The following is a 12,278-nucleotide window of genomic DNA, read 5'->3' as shown; positions in this document are numbered from 1 at the left end:
TGAGGGAATCAACGGATATTTCCTGTGATGGAAACCTATAGTACATCACTGTCTATAGCAAGGCTGTAAGAAGCACACACCACTGGAATGCTGCAATCATTCACAAGATGATGTCCAAACCACTGATCAACAAAATAAAACTCTTTTATAGGTATTATAGTTATCTTGTTATACTTACAAGCAGCTCCAAACCTGAGTAGTCATGGTATAGCTTTTTCTTTAAACATACAAAAATGTATGTACATTTATCTCCATTTTCTGTAAACAGCAAGTAAGCACTCTCCTTTTAAATCCCTTTGATGATTGAAACATGCAAATCATATGCACAGTACTTAAGTATAAAAAGAAACCAAGACAAGAAAGTAATGGAAGAGATGAAACTTTACACCTAAAAAAATATCTGCATCCAACAGTACTAAATGGAATGCCAGCAAACATAAACTGATTTCATCTCTAGCTGTCCACTAGCTTCTTCCATACAACCGCAGAAATGTGATTCAATTAAATTACTCATTTAAAAAAAAAAAAAAAAAGGAAGAAAATGAAGTAAGTGCACCGTCCATGCTTTTCATGTTACTTGTAATACTTGTGTTTTCCCATATGGAGATCTGACATGTAGGAAAGGGACTTTTTCTCCTGATGGAAACTCACACTCAACCCTTCCCTTTCACAAACACACACCCACCTTCGCACATTCCGAGACCTATTTGAGGAGGAAGGATAACCAAGCAGCAATTTGACACACTAACAGAAACACAGGACTGAGCATCACAGCCCAGAGATGTGACAGTCAGGAAGCATAATTTTTTTCACCTTATTTGTCTCTCAGAAATCGAGAAGTCCGACAATACTTTTTTTTTGCCTTTCAATAAAGGGTTTATCATCACATAAAGAGTTATTTTCCTAGGGCACTTAACAAGGAGGTGAGCATAGTCTGAGCTGTGGGTAGTTTGTTGCTATTTCCATGTGCTGGCCATGGCTGCAGAATTGGTGGACTCAGTGTCTCTGCTCTCCCACTTCATGTGGCGATTCACTAGGAGGGTACTGCTGAGAGGTCCGCAGCCCACCTGGGTGTGACAGGAGGAGGGGAGGAAAAACAAGAATGAGGAGAAGGAGGAGGAGAAGGAGGGTGGGAGGGAAGGAGGGAGGTTAGCCATAGAGCTGCAAGCCAGATGAGACACACTGCAGTACAGGAGAGGAGCAAGGAGGAAAAAGGGGGGAAGAAAAAGATGAAGTACCTGCAGTACCACTGCCACTCTTGGAGATTTTGCTCACTTTGGAGCAAGAAGTGGAGGATGAGGATGAAGGGTGGTGGTTGTGGCTGGCCTCAGGGTGTACCCTCTTGCGTGAAGAAGACAAAGACGTGGATCCCGGAGGAGCAAGTGTCGTCCCTTCCATGCCGACCAATCCTGGAGGCCCCCGTGGCAGGCCTACCCCACCACCTGGGCCCTCGGCGCCTCCTCGTCCATTGCCACTGTGCAGGTGGGGGTTACTGTGCTTGTGGTAGTGGCGATGGGGGTTGTGCTCTGCTCCACGATGCTGCTTCTCTTTGCTCACCACTGGGCTGGAATGTTTACTTTTACTGTTGTTGTTGTTGTTGGTGGCTATGAGTTCATCTGATGAGTTGTGGCGCTCAGATGATGAAACTTTTATCTTCATCTTCAGTTCGTCTTTACTTGGTTGTCCACTTTTATCCAGCTGTGAACTGCCGCTAGACCCAGGAACAGCCAGACGGAGTTTAATTGAGCCTTTGTCCCGTTTGTCACTGTGATGGCGTCTATCTTGCCCTGAAGTTGAGGAAGGAACTTTAATTTTCAATGGGGAGGCAGTGGTGCTGCCACCGCCACCATGGGATGTTTGGTGCGGCTGCAAATGTTTTCTATGTTCTGCTTGGCCCGTGGTGGATGGTGCATAGGTAGAGGAGGAGGACAACATATCCCCCCTCACTTCAAAGTCCATTACTCTTTCATGCTGCTCCTGCCTACGTTTCTGTCCAGAGCCAGCCAGCTCTGCAGCATGTTTCTCTCTGTATTTGTCTAGAGACAGCTTCTGAGCTGGAGAAGGTTGTGGTGGAGGAGGTTGAGCTGGTGGAGGGAAAGCAGACTGTTTGCCCACACCACTCCCACCAGTTGCTTTTTGTTCTTGTTTGATGGGGTTGAAATCTACTGTTTTCTCAGTCCTGTACATAGGCGGTTGCTGAAGCAAAGAGGAAGTGGAGGTTTGCAAGGACAGTGTCGGCTCCTGGAGAGGGATGCTTAGGGGTTCCTGTTTTATACAGGTGGAAGAGTACTCTGCTTGGCTCTGGTTGCTCTGGGGCCATTCACTATGGCTCCCTGGATTGTATGTGGCAGTCATGGCGTCCAGTGACAGAGGTCCTCCTCTGGACTGGCCAGGCATGGGCACAGGGAAGGTGGCGCTTGCTTTGGAAAAACTTGGGTTGGAAGAAGGAACTCCAGGAAGTGTGCCATCGCCCTGGTCCTGGAGCATTGAAGGCCCAGCAAAGGAGGTGTCCGTCAACTGGGCATTTTCACTCTTGGGCTTTTTGGCAGCCTGTGTTGCCTATAGGTAAGAAAGATTGGTAAAGTGAGGCAGTGTAGAGTATAGGTTCAGGTAACTAACCTTTTTCTGATGTTGAATAAGGGCAGTGAGTAAAACAACTGAAATGGCAGGTTTTCCTTTGCAGCACATAATTCTGTAAGAAGTATTTTACAGAATTTTTACAACCCCCTTTTCAAGCTCCCTTTGCACAAAAAGTTAGGACACTGTAAGATGCAAATAATAACAGACTGACAACTACATTTAATTAAAAATTATACAAACAACAATTAGTTTAACAATTTAAGAATAACTGTATCAACCCCAATTTGCAACAAATAAGGGGTTAAATCATCTATGGTCCATAACATGAAAAGATTCAGAAAATCTGGAAAAACCTCGGTACACAAGGGACTGACACACTGGCACCAATGTATTGAAAACAGACATGATTCTTTAACAGAAATCACTGCATGGACTCTGGAACACTTCTAAAAACCACTGTTACACTGTTACTGTAAACACAGTTCATTGTTGCACTCACAAATGCATTTATCAACACTACAATGTAGAGAAAAGAACATCCCACGATTCAGGGTTACAATTCCCTCTGCCTTCTCTGGGCCTGAGCCCATTTAAGACAGAGTGAGGCAAAATGATAATAAAAAAGTCCTGAGGTCTGATGAATCAGTGCACAGCTCAAATCTCCAGATGTTATGGTATGAAGATGCATATGACATGGGTAACTAAAATATTTGTGAGGGTACCATCAATACTTGATATATAAACATTGTGGAATAACAAATGCCAACATCCAAATACCAACTTTTTTGGAAAATGTCTTGCTGATTTCAGCAATTTTGCACCACAAAAGCATGGCCGCAAGTAAGAGTCAAGATACTACAATGGTCCGCCTGCGGGTCTAGGCTTGTCAACCACTGAAAAAATGTGTGCATTATCAAAAAAATAGAGCAAAGAAGGTCCTAAAGTGTTAAGCAGCCATATTCCTATATAAGTGAGAAAAGATTTAGCTTTCAAAACTATAGCAGTCACTGTTTTCAACTCTCAAACACAGTGTTAAAGAAGACATTAAAAAAAAAAAAAAAAAAAAAAAAAAAAAAGTGGTAAACATGTCCCAGTTTCAATTTTTCTGAAAATACATTGCTGGCATCAAATTTTTCCAATAAACAAAAAAAATCTCAGTTTCAACATTTGATATGATGTCTTACTGTACTATTATCAATTTGATGTATAATTTAAATGTTTGTGTATCACTGCATTTCATTTTTAAATCACATTTAACCAGGTGTCTCAAAGTTTTTGAAAATGAGTTCACAACGCCTGCTCTCATGGCAAACACAACCCTGGGAGCACTCTTGTCTGGAGCTCCCACAGCTTGGCCACATACGGTATATATATATGAATCTCACAAAATGAGTGCCCAGCTGCCAGGCTATAAGGAAGGTGGTTGGGGCTGCTTTGCTGACACTGATCCACTTCCTGTCACTCAAACAGCTGGCTCACTGTACTTTAACTCGATTTAGCACCAGTGCTCCATTGACAGTTCTTTTGTAGACATTAAAGCTGCAGACGGTAACCTAAAGAATTCTTTGGTGGGGAGGGAGAGCCAATAGGGAGCCTGTGTGCTAAGACACCTAAAACCAACCTTTATTAGGGACTAGGGTGTACATTTATGACCCCCGTTGTACAGGTATTCAAACACTTTCTTGTTAAAAGACCGCATCTATTTTGTACATCCTGAACAAATAAAAGTGAAATTATCAATCAGTCATGTCCTTTCAATGCATGACAAACATAACAGAAAGTTTCCTACCCTCCAGTTGCGTATCCTCTTTAACCGGCTGGGCGTCTTCTCCAGAATTTGCAGAAACTCATGCGTCAGCTCTGAAAATACAAGATATAACTGTTAGACCATTCAGCCGCTTAAGGTACACGGTGCAACTAATATCATTCACACATTTGAAAAGTATTTTATGAAGCTACCCTTGGTAAAAATGCTAAACATAACTATAGAGCAATAAATTAAAAAGATAAAGGAGACATGTTGATGTAAATGCAACGGACTGAGAGAGCTTATTGTATTTGAATATTAGTCCACCTAACAGTTGTTCTTTTTAAAATGAAAATGGCATTTCACTTTCAATTAGTAGAAAAATGAATTGTAGTTTGAATTGTGACTGGAATATTTTCTTTTTACATAAATGGAAGATCAGGTTTTAATATTATCCATTGTACAGTGGGGTACTACTTTGAAAATTACATATCCAACAGCTTTCCAATGTATCATGGCTACAAATACATTACAGCACGTTCAAAGAAAACACATAACTGCCATCTCACCATCAAGCAACTCAAGAGTGACGGAGCTGTCTACGTATTCCCACCAGTGTTTCCCATCAGTAGAAACTGGGATCTCCCAGTTGGACCATTTACACGCCAGATGGATGCATACACAGGCAATCACTGTGGGCTTGTACTGGAGGCAGAAGGTAGTGAGGTGCAGACTGTATCGTGAGTGAGTGAGTGAGGGTATATAAAGAGTATTATATGTGAGGGTATATGTATGTATGTGAGTGAGTTGATTCAGGCCAGGTGCAGTCAAGATCGATCCCACATGTGGAGAAAAGAGAAAAAACACAAGAAGGAGCAGACAGTTTTAATTTACTGATAGAATAAGTTGCAAGAATTTAGCATAATTGTTCAAAGATAAGCTACTTAAATGTGTTGACAGAGTAGACCTGATTTAATAATGCACCAACATTTATTTCAAACAATTCACTTTACAGCCAAACATGGGTGATTTCTCTAATACCTTTATGATGTATGTGTAATAAGGACATGATCCTTGGTGTGCTTGCACTTAGGCAGTATTAGTGCCATGTGACAATTTAACAATCAGAAAATTTGACTGCTGGGGCACAAAACAAAAGTGAGGGAAGTGAGGCAGGGGACCACGTGTAATAACTAAGTGTAGTCTGTCCACTGTGAAACATACTGACCATGAGGCCACCCATGTGACAATTACATCACTGCACAGTTATCTGACAAGGGGCTGCTCCTACAACCCTATCTGCACGGGCCCCTTTCCTCTGGACTGCATTCAAATGGATAAACCTACAGATTTCCAAATCAAGGTATACAACATAGTAGTGGTGCAGCCAGTATTAGGGGGAATACTGCAGAAGTGTAAATTAAGTACAAGTGCATGGCTAAATGACTCTAGGGTAAATCCTAATTGAATATGTACCGGGTAACACTGTTCTGTAGCTGCGGAAAGAGTTCAAATATATAAAGTAGTTCACACATGAACAGGAAAACATATTCTTATCTCAAAAACAACAAATAAAAATTGGAAACTGACTACTATCCGCCAAGTAATGATGGTAAAGTTACAAACTTCCACTATAACATTTCAAAATTACCACCAAATGATGTAGTTCTTAGTTACGAATGTGAACAAAAGTTCATCTTTTGTGAACTACACATAATATGTGCTGCTTGTACATAAGCACCATGGTTGCTTTTTTAGACTGAAAATCAGCTTTCTGTGATCATCTCAGACTCTTAAATCATGAATATGCTCTTCCAACATCAATGCACAGAAGAAAAAAATTCTCAAGGAAAACCTTCTTCATAATATAGTTAAATTCAATAGCACTTGACTAGCACCAGCATCTTAGCATACAACTGTCTAAAAACAAATGGTCATAACTTAGCATCATCGCATGATAAAACACATTTTGATAAGGGCCAGATGGTAACCTTGTACAACAAGACAAGTACAATGTCTGGAATCTAGTGGTCTGATAATGATGGTTTAATACAAAAGGCTCAGTCATGGCTGAATTGGTTGACATTTCAAAATCATCTTAAATGGATTCATACTTGAATTAAATTAAAAAAGTTACAATTGTGGGTCTGTGACCAAGTTAAAATATATATTTGTATAGGTATTGAAGTCACAGGTCACACCTTTCACTCTTTCTAAGTGCCAAAGCATTTAGCATCATTCACAGTAAGCATCCAGACATTGTAGAATAATTTAAAGTTCTTAAAAAAATTTACAATATTACCAATTGCTTCCACTAACACCTACTTTAAACAGACCCTTTAAGGACCCAGTTTTTTTTTTGTTTTGTTTTTTTCTTTTAATAAAGAACTTGTTAAGAGGGACATCTTGCTTCCTTAATTAGGAAAAAATCATGAGCACTAAATACACTTTTGCTCAGCACACAAGATGCTAAATGGCTTAGATATGAAGGTGACATTTTGGGTTTTTCCACAGGAGGAGTCAGCCATGCTAAGCCATGCTGTGAACGGAACAAGTGATTTTCCATTGCACCAATCAGCAACGTAAAGTTGTTTACTTGAAACACCTATGAAGCCTTACTAGCCCAATAAATGCACTACATTAACTAATTTTCACCAAAGAGCATTTTTTTTTTAAAATCAGGGCTTTGTTTAAGACACTATCACTAGCTGGCAGTTTTTGACAAGTTTTCCCAAATGAAGAGTTGCTGTTGAAATGCATTCATTTGATTTGTTCGATTTTTTGTTTGCTCTTGTATCAACCTGCTATGGAGATCCAAGAATTTCATTAGTATTAGTACAGACTACCAACTTTACGGTATCAAACCATCCTTGCAAGGCTGCAGTGGAAATGCATATCATCACTGATCCCGACTTGGCTTAGCACAGCATGGTTAAAGTGGACCAACCCAGGCTAATGGTCAAACTTTGATATTCTGAAGGTCCTTAATGGGTCACAACTTTACATTGAGCTTATATGAATTAAATGTATGAAAGAGTGTTGGAGAGCTAGGAAAAAGATATGCATTTAAAGACAAGCAATTGTTACAAAAGCTGAAAAATATTTGAAGAGAGAATGAATGTAAACAAATGAATATGAAAAAGAAAATTTTAAAAATTAATCTGCGGTACTTACCGGAAGAACCTCTACGAGAAATGTTTACATCTGTGAAATCTTTAGCTGCTATTCAGGCTACCAAAGTGTCTTTCTTTTAGAATTATGCACTTTTTCGCAACCGAACAAACATGTGGGTTTCAAGCGCACCACTACACTTCACATTTTGCATTCAACCCATCTGTGCCAACACGTGGTCCCTTGTACAATACACCGCACTGCGACTGGGGCCGGTAACGCTACAAGCCACCATGTCCCGCTACCTCTGAAGGAGGCAGGGGAGCTGAGGGGAGGAGGCAAGCGTCCCAACAACCACCAGTGCAAGTAGGGCCCGTTGGACACTGAAAGGGTACCCTGCATTACAGGAAGCTATGGTGTGCAGTCAAAGTGCAACAAAGGAGGGGCAGGATAACAACCTGTTGGTAGCCATGAAATAGGAAGTCTGTGCCAGATCCTTGCTTGCTGTAAAAGAGAGCAAAAAAGAGAAAGACAGGGGGAGGGAAAAGTTATTAGAATTTCATCAAACAATATCACTTTACTATCATGAGGACAGGAACACAACATTCACCATTTTTAAGCTGATTTCCAATGCACTGATTAAGCCAAGACCAAGACTGGACGCAAGCTGATGCAACATTTTGGAAACTTTCAGCAAGTTGCTATGCCATTTTACAGTCATTCAGACTTGCAATAAATAATTCCAAATAAACTGAAAAAAAGAGAAGTTGTTGAAGGCTTTGTTTAACAACAAAACAAAGTTCACTGCACTATAAAAAAAAAAGCAAAAAAAATCTCAAGCTACAGTTAAAGTGCAACAATCTCCGTGTTGTGTGACCTCACAGGACATTATAAATATGCCAACCAGAACCACTGACTTGACCATGTCAGCCCCCCAAAAAATATTTAGAGAGGTAGGTTTTGGACACAAATGAGAAATGGTAAATTCTCAACCAAGAAAAAGAAAGGAGTCTTGGACTTGGCCCAATAAGTGTAGGTAAATGTTGTCATTTAAGTAAAGTCATACGAAAAGCTCAAAAGGTCATCAAACGAGCAAGGTATGTGGTCAGGTAACCATTAAATCAGCAAGGTTTTCACCCCCCTCCCCACCCATATCTGAGGTGGGACAAACAAGAGCAGAGGGCACAAAGAGCAAAGAAGGAAGCCTCTACCTCGCACTAGCTGGGAACATTTCACCACATCAGTGTGTGGGTGATCAATAGTAATTTCAAAGCCTGGAACAAAATACATGACAGGTGAGTTCAACACAGACACAGTTGTGAGGTGACATGTCATTTTATGATCGAACAGATAAATGTAGAAGTCCATTTCAAGCCACCAATTCAGACTCTTGGGCATATCTATATCATAAATGTGAATAGTGGCAATTTATGGTCGATTTTTCAAAGTGTATTACACATCAAGTGCAACTGACTCAACACTTTCACTCTGGATGACAGATTTCTTAATATCAGATGTAATCAGTAAGTGAGCCTAAACTGTTCTCGTCATAAAATAAAATGCTGCAATTGTGAAGTTAGAGGTAGAACTTGCAACGGTTTTATTAGTACCCCATTTCATGATAATTGTCAGCATTTGGAGAATGACATGTCACCTTTACATGAATTGAAATTGAAAATATACAAGTGACAAGATAGCCATAGCGTAGATGCTAAAACATATCAGTCAAGCTGTGATAAAAAAAAAAAATTTAATTCAACAGTGATCAATAGCACTACTCCCTTACTTACGATTAACCAAAGATAATGAATATGATAAACAAAGCGCTCTCAAGTCATCCACTCCAGTCACCACTACTTACCTAGGGTCTGCAGAACTATGGATTCAAGCATCACCAGCTCTTGAGCTTGCTGGAGGTATGCCTAAAGTTTGATAGACAGTCATTACAACACAATTGTAATGAGTCTATTAATCTATCCCCCTAACAACTGATTTCAAATGGCCAAAATGCCAAATAGAGAGGCTCATTTCAATACTTATGCAAGCCTTGTTAGGTGTAGTTGTGTGGTACACACCAATTGCAGGCCAGAGGAGGAAAAATAAGGCCGAATGTGCAGGGCAAGGGAATGTGCCAGCCATTTATACATAGCGAAACCAGGACCGCTGAGACAACAGGTTTGAGAGCCATACAATATAAAGAGTTACCCAAACTTACATTACTTTTTGTGTCTAGAGGCGATTCTTGCGGGTATAGACAAGCATGTGCAACTTTGATCACATGTTCGAGTTTCCGAGGTTGTTCTTCCACTTTTGCAGCCAAGAATAGGGTGGTTGGAGATATTATCTGTATAAAAACAGAAAAATATGTACATAAATACTCAAACTACCTAAAGTTTATCTGACGTGATAATAGGTTGCAGATCAATGACAATTATATTTTGGAATACTTACATTCCTGTGGAATTTGGTGAAAGAGTGGTGCATATAAAATCTATGCATGTAAACAATTGCCGTATTTATTGTTAATTGAGAGCTGGTTTGTGGGTTCAGGAAAAGTTTGAGTTTGCTCAACATCACTTTACATTGTGCTGCAAAGTGCAGAGTAAGGAACGTCAACCCTTTTCTGACATGGGATGTGCAACACAGATGGCTTCATCAGTGACAGACAACAACTGGGTCACTTTTCCATTAACGTTTCTCACAGCTAAATTCACACATACCCCAGACACTGACAGGAAAGCCACGGTACGCTCATCAAGTGAGACTGGACACTACATCAATTAATGTCCATAACAGTGCAATAATAAACAAACACTATTAATCTGAACTAACAGTAAGCTTATCAAGTTATCCAAATAACTAACAGTCTGGTATATGTAAAATCTCCCTAATCACTGATAATTCTGTCCATGTGTGACAATAATGTAATGACTACTTTATGTACAGAAAAAAATATGGCAACAGCTGTGATGGAGCTCAGGACTGAGGATGGTAGCATCTAAAAATTTATTCACCTGCAGCTTATAAACAGCACATCACTTGTCTAAAGTGAGGTAATATATGTCTTGCCATTAGAGCGTCGCTTGGATAGATCCTGTCTTAATGTCAGGGACTGTTTATAATTTTAAAGAGTTAATCAGTTTACTGGTGCTGCTATTCCACGTGCACAAATGTGCACATCTCCCTTGCTGTGGAGACACTTGTATGGATGTTGCTGCAGGTATTTAATCAATTCAGCAAAAAAAAAAAAAAATCCAGTATTAATGTATAACTGGTGAGTATGATTAATCTTAACAGTTTCTAAAAAAAAAAAAAAAAAAAAACTCCAGTAAAGTTCTATTTTTATAGACAGTTTGGTGTGTAATGGATTCGAAATTGTAGAGCTTCAGAGATTTTGGCAAACAACTGTGGAAATAGCCTTCCCTACATCCCTTAACACGACTCGAAATACCGTTGCTTGTGTGTGCCAACCCGTTAACGTGACTGTGACCAGGGCGGTAATTCAGACAGGGAAGGCGATACGATGAGTTTCCGTCAGATTAACGTAAAGCAGTCTAAATTTGAAAGGGATTTAAGTTTTATGCGTTTATATCAAGCCAAGACACGCTTCACCATGCAGCTGTATCGCTGGACAACCGTTTGAAATGAGTTAAGACGGAGAACATGAAGGTTAATAGCCGAGCTTGTATAGCATGATACGTGACTTACGCTAGCTTCATATAAATCACATTCAGTCTGGTGGTAGGCCAACATTACAAGAAATTGCATACTTTAGCCTACGTAATCTAACAAAGCATTGTTAATCTATCAGAATTGTTGCAATTGTATTTCAGTGGACAAGGGTCTATCGACAGCTTCACACTCGCCTAATGGCCTTTTAGACGCTAAACCTCAGCTAGTAAGCTAGCTAGCATGCACACTACCACATAGCCAAACGTAAAACTATAACATTGAGACACCAGACTAAGGTTGATATGACTTAATAGCATTCAAATATCACGAAAATAACGCACACAAAGTGAAAATTCCCGTGATTCACTCCTAAACCTCGGCAGTCACTTCAAATTTAGCTAACGGGCCCGCAAAAACCGTGAGCTACCGCCATGTCTACCTACAGTCTGGTCGAGGATAAGTTTGTTTACAAAGGATACACGTTGAGCCTCTGGCCCATGTCTTGGATCAGATTCGCCGCTTGTTGTCGGTAGGAGAGCTCCCGGTCTGGTTCTACTCCACTTCGGCGGGACGGCGTGCTTTCGAGTTGCTCCCGGGTGAAAAACCATTTCGACGAAGATCCCCGGCACGCCGCCATTACTTTGTAACGTTCACTGAGGCATCGAGAGACCGGAGCTGACGTCAGTGTCGCACAGGAAAACACGATTTCACAATAGGGGACGGTGTTGTCTGATACCGACTTTTATTTATTTATTTGCCATTTAGAAAACGTTTACTAACATTTGTAGAAATAACAATGTAGGATACATGTCACAAGCCAGCGATGTGTAACTACATCAAAATCCAGACAAATTATTTGCTTATTACTCAGCCAAAAATAACCTGCAGGGAAACAATGTTCTTTAAATCTTCGTTTTTGAAGAATTTTGCAATATCGGTTGTAAACACAACCAAGGAAGTCTGAACCTTGTAAAAACTTTCAGGGATCATTCATATATATATATATATATATATATATATATATATATATATATATATATATATATATATATATATATATATATATATATATATATATATATATATATATATATATATATATATATATATATATATATATATATAAATAAATATACATATATATATATATATATATATATATAGAGAG

At 39.6% G+C, this 12,278-nt stretch overlaps 1 protein-coding gene across 3 annotated transcripts; it reads right to left on the bottom strand.

Moving 5' to 3' along the window:
• Nucleotides 1–126: 126 nt before the first annotated feature.
• Nucleotides 127–11,785, bottom strand: ccnt2a (cyclin T2a). 3 transcript variants are annotated; one of them, XM_023291837.3, is made up of 10 exons: nt 11,590–11,778; nt 9,890–9,971; nt 9,654–9,782; nt 9,300–9,360; nt 8,650–8,712; nt 7,897–7,942; nt 4,897–5,060; nt 4,370–4,440; nt 1,239–2,559; nt 127–1,067 (listed from the first exon to the last, which is right to left on the bottom strand). In XM_023291837.3, the coding sequence occupies exons 1-10, from the start codon at nt 11,745–11,747 to the stop codon at nt 997–999; spliced, it is 2,166 nt and encodes a 721-aa protein (XP_023147605.2). In that variant the 5' UTR covers nt 11,748–11,778; the 3' UTR covers nt 127–996. The 3 variants fall into 3 exon arrangements, 2 of the variants coding, with proteins under 2 accessions (XP_023147605.2, XP_023147604.2); XM_023291836.3 differs by having other exon boundaries at nt 127–2,559; nt 11,590–11,779; XR_002747372.3 differs by lacking the exons at nt 127–1,067; nt 1,239–2,559; nt 4,370–4,440 and having other exon boundaries at nt 4,920–5,060; nt 7,502–7,942; nt 11,590–11,785.
• Nucleotides 11,786–12,278: the final 493 nt, after the last annotated feature.

The sequence above is a fragment of the Amphiprion ocellaris genome, chromosome 11, assembly GCF_022539595.1.
Source record: "Amphiprion ocellaris isolate individual 3 ecotype Okinawa chromosome 11, ASM2253959v1, whole genome shotgun sequence".
NCBI classification, from domain to species: domain Eukaryota; kingdom Metazoa; phylum Chordata; class Actinopteri; family Pomacentridae; genus Amphiprion; species Amphiprion ocellaris.
The sequence above is the reverse complement of the archived record's forward strand: the minus strand, read 5'-3'. Positions and strand labels throughout refer to the sequence as shown.